This window comes from Schistocerca gregaria, chromosome 5 (genome assembly GCF_023897955.1).
Source record: "Schistocerca gregaria isolate iqSchGreg1 chromosome 5, iqSchGreg1.2, whole genome shotgun sequence".
Classification (NCBI taxonomy): domain Eukaryota; kingdom Metazoa; phylum Arthropoda; class Insecta; order Orthoptera; family Acrididae; genus Schistocerca; species Schistocerca gregaria.
The window spans coordinates 425,204,364-425,208,939 of record NC_064924.1 but is presented as its reverse complement, the minus strand read 5'-3'; the positions used below and the strand labels follow the sequence as shown (position 1 = coordinate 425,208,939).

Here is a 4,576-nt window from a genome sequence, read left to right as displayed (position 1 = left end):
GACTGCGCGCCTAGAACCGCGAGACCACCGCGGCCGGCAAAACAAGTAAAATACCAGCCCTTTGGCATCCATTATTGATAGCATTAAGCCTTACATTAACTCATTAATAACCCCTTCGTTGTTGTCAAACACTATGAGATCAGCCTTGGAAATTTTCAAGCTTCCGACTCTATCAATTTCAATTAAGACTATAATAAAATGGCAAAGTTCATGTAAATCAGAACACTGGGAGGAATTGTGGTCTGAATAACAATTGATTTATTCAATATTAATATCACATGACAAAAAACGGCTAAAGAAACGCCACACAAACATTTTTATCTGACAAAAGCTTACTACGATACACGATCTATGGTTAACAGAGTAATCTGCTGGGTATCAGCAACCAGAAATACGGAAGTACGCGGTCTTTCATTCGGATGTTTGGAATGCACATACTTCCCTACGAGCCTCTGAAACCCCAGTGGATTCCAATGTGCAGATGGACCAATTTGCTGGTCTGCCAAACCAATCTGACTCCGTGACATGACCATGCATGGAAGAATATGTCAAACGTTTACAGCTCTGACTCAAAACAAATACATCAACATCTGTATCTGCATCCATACACCAACGAATAGTAGTTGTCCTGCATGATGCCAGAAGCCGTACCTCTGATGGCTCACATTGTGACTCTCACTGGCCCTAAGAGGCACACTAGTGAAGGACGCAAGTCTCACCATTTAGGTAAATACCTGCCGTTCTTTACTAGCGAAGTGCCAGTACAAGAGTGAGAACCTTCTTCAGCTCAGTAACATAGTACATTTATATGTTTAGACTAACCCAACGTTGCACAAGCGAATCACGAGCTGGAGCTTGGCCTTCGAAGCTGGGAGGCCGCCCCTTGCTCTGCATACGCAGATCTAACCAACCAGCGACTTTAAAATTTAATTGGGAGAAAAGGAAAAAAGATTCAGCTTCGCGCACGATTTCCCATGTGTTTACGTCATGTCTTTGCTATAAACATGATTTCGATGGAAACACGGCCCTCCATAAAAAGATCGTTATCTCTCCTGTTGCATCCATTTCGAACTTTCAAAAAAAAAAAAAAAAAAAAAAAAACACGGCCATACGCTCGCTAAAAGCCTCATGCCTTCACAAATACGTTTTGTAGCAGAGTCTGGAAGCCTGGGCGCCACTGCCCTATCCCACAGAATTCGCAGAAGCTTACAGCCATCTCATCCGCTTTCTACCAAACAAGGGCCCATCCCCTGCTTTATTGCCGGTCAGCAGATATTACAATGCTCTGCTCATAGCTGCAGCGACTCCTCGGCGCTATTCTGCCTACCTGGAAGCACCCACCCACCGACCGACCGGCGCCACCCAATGTGCCTGCACAATGAGACTGAGGGATTTGGCTGGCGGCAAACGTTTCCACCAGGTTCCACAGAAAAGCTCCCCTTGTCCCTTAGCTGCCATACGCTTTTACTGCAGTCAATTGACTCGGCACCCTCTTTCTTCAAACGCAGGTAAAGCCTACCGCTATGCCTTCACTAGAGGGCACAAACAAGAACGACAAATGCTGCCAACCATTTCATCAAGTGAATGAAGTTACATCGTGTGAAGTATAGGAACCATGTAATAAAGGTCACCTTCCCTATGAACATTATGCAACATGAACACCATATCAAAAATGAGTGCCCTGCAATCGCTCACGAGCTCCCCATTCCTCTCAATTTTATTCTAGGGGTGTGTCACACTTTAAAATTGTTAGTGTGATAGAGAACAGAATAAATTGTGGCCTCTAGTTGGTTCATTATCAAAGTAATAAATATGAAGCAATCTTTGTTCACCGTAAACCCCAGCACATTGTTATACCCTGTCATTACTACATTCAAACAGGTGTCATACATACACTCTCTACTGCATGCGTGCAAAATTAAAGTGAGAAATAATGTGATGGGGGTAAAAGTGGGTCACATTCTTGTAGACCCAAACTTTCATGACAATTACTAAACATTTACTGGGTCATTCAAACATTTATCTACCCATTTGTTCAGAAATTAGGGCCAGAGAAGGTTATTTTCCTAACCAGAATACAATATAGTTTTGTCTGAGGATTCTCTGCCCCATATAAAATTACTACCCCTGTTCAGTTATAAACATGGCTGCATTCAGTCCTTGACCGAACATCGATCACAAACTTTCTCGCATTCACCCAATATAAAAAAATCATGTCTGTTCCTTTAGTACAAAGAAATAGGTAAACACAACAAAAAACATGTGACATAATACTAATGAATCTTTACATAAAAAAGAAAATAATTTTTTTTTTTTTTTTAAATTTGTGGTAAGGTTTTATGGGACCAAACTGCTGAGGTCGTCAGTCCCTATACTTTCACACTAATTAATCTAACCTATGCTAAGGACAACACACCACACACACACTTATGCCCGAGGGAGGACTTGAACCTCCAATATGGGGAGCTGTGTGAACAGTGACAACGCGCCCTAGACCATGCAGCTACTCTGGCCGGCCAGAAAGTAATACATTAGCGCATTAAAGAGAAAATAAAACTTGGTAAGAAAACACACAAAATACATGTAATCTTGTAAAAATGAAAACAGAAAAGCACATATAAAACAAATTAATTTAAATCAACAAATACTCTCTTCAGTCCCGAGCACGTTTTAAAATTCCAAGTGAGCTAAATTTGTGTTAACTGAAATCTGTTAATGCTGGTTAACAATGAATGACCTTCAAAAAAAAATTTTAACCATTGACAATTTTTTATAGATGGTATCACATATGATACCTTGGGACTCACAGGGCATTTATACACACAACTATGCAGTTTCATTTTTGTTTATTTCAAAAAATTTCCAGTCAGAAATATTACACATATTGTTCATATTTTCTGTAGAGGCCATGACAGGCGAGAACAGAAATTTGGTATCAAAACTTTTAACTATATTATGTAAAGAATTAAAAATATATAAACAAAATTACCACAGTAAAATGTGTCAAATTACTGTTCCTCTTTTGGTTTTATCACAAGTATCAAATGTAAATTAAAAACACTTGTACTAAATTTATTTTATTTTTGTGGAATTTGTTAATACAGTTCCTATCAGCAGTGAAGCAATGGAACACTTCGCACAGCTCACATCGTACAAAAGTGAGGCATCTACAGCCTCCTGCCTGGAATTTTTACCTGTTCTTCTGAACATGGTTCATCATTTCAAGCAAATGAATCTTGCTTGCTTTTCTTTTTTCCATTGATGGTAGTGGGATGGGACGTCTTGGTCTTTTCCTACCTTGCAATTAATTTTCATCTTGGGAGTCTAGTTCTTGCTCCACATTTGGTGAAAATATATCATTTTCTGCAATATCAAGCTTGATCTGATAGTATGGCACTGTATGTTTCTTTGCAGTACCATTCTGCATTGCAGTCCCTCTGTATTCCAATCATGCAGCAGCAACTGCAAAATCAATAAAGTGATCAATCACTCTGTTGGTCCTTTTGTGGGTCCAAGCTCTCATGCCATACTTCCCCACCATCCTATCTAACAGGTCAACACCTCCCATGTTATTATTGTATGCCTTTACTACACATGGGCGAGGAACTGTAATGTACTTTTTCTCTTTTTTAGACCACCGAGTGCATTTTTCAATTGGCTCAACACCTGCTTCTGTTGAAGCCAAATAAATCGCTCGGTTGTCAAACCATTTGATAATTGCTAAGTTCCCGTCATTCCTTACCACCTGATCATGGCTGCCTCTTGTTTTTTTCATTGTTGCATCTTCCTCAAACCGTATACTTCTGGCGATGCGACTCAACATTATTGTGCCAGTGGCAGTAATGTTCCTGTCTCTCAGTAACTTGTCGAGGAAGGGAACAGAAGTAAAACATCTGTCAACATAAATTGACGACTTCTCTGTTGATGTATCAGTAAGTTTCACCACTACCTTGCCTCCTACATCTAACTTCTCTGGAGGGGGCACTTTTTCAGACTGAATTTCTTTCCCATTTCCTTCATACATACAGAAATCAAGGGGTATGCCACTAGGGTTTGCCATGACAAAACACTTCAAACCTTCTGGGTCAGGTTTTCCCTTTACATACTGCTTCATTTTCACCTGTCCATGAAACGGAATCATCTGCTCATCGATAGATATTTCCGTTGTCGATGGTTTTCTAAACATCCCTTTCTAACAGTCTTCAATATTGGTTTTATTTTCCAAAAGTGATGTTGCTTTTCCTGTTCACTAACAACATTGTCAACTAATTTTATATTGTTCCTCAGTAGGTAAAAATCTGTCTCTTGAGACATCGTCTGCAACTAGTGAATACCTACTTTTCCTCTCCCAGCACATTCTTAGACATGGTACACCTATAAGTGCTGCAACAATTCTCACTCCCCAAAACTTGTGCATTTCTTCTACAGTACAATTTACTGATTTTCCTGTTGTATTGACATGCCCATAATATGTGAATTGAGACATATCCTCAAAAAATGAGCCATGAAAGTATTTTTGGATGTGCTAAGCCCCTGAAAACTAAAAAAAGGCAAATTAGTTTTTTTAAGTAAATCA

The 4,576-nt window shown here is 39.6% G+C and overlaps 1 protein-coding gene across 1 annotated transcript; it reads right to left on the bottom strand.

Moving 5' to 3' along the window:
* Nucleotides 1-3,448: 3,448 nt before the first annotated feature.
* LOC126273374 (piggyBac transposable element-derived protein 3-like) lies at nucleotides 3,449-4,114 on the bottom strand. The gene has a single exon (XM_049976926.1). The coding sequence runs from the start codon at nucleotides 4,112-4,114 to the stop codon at nucleotides 3,449-3,451; it is 666 nt and encodes a 221-aa protein (XP_049832883.1).
* Between the last annotated feature and the right edge of the window lie 462 nt (nucleotides 4,115-4,576).

Coding starts and splice junctions, on each gene's coding strand:
- LOC126273374 (XM_049976926.1), bottom strand. CDS start 4,114: ATGAAGCAGTATGTAAAGGGAAAACCTGACCCAGAAGGTTTGAAGTGT.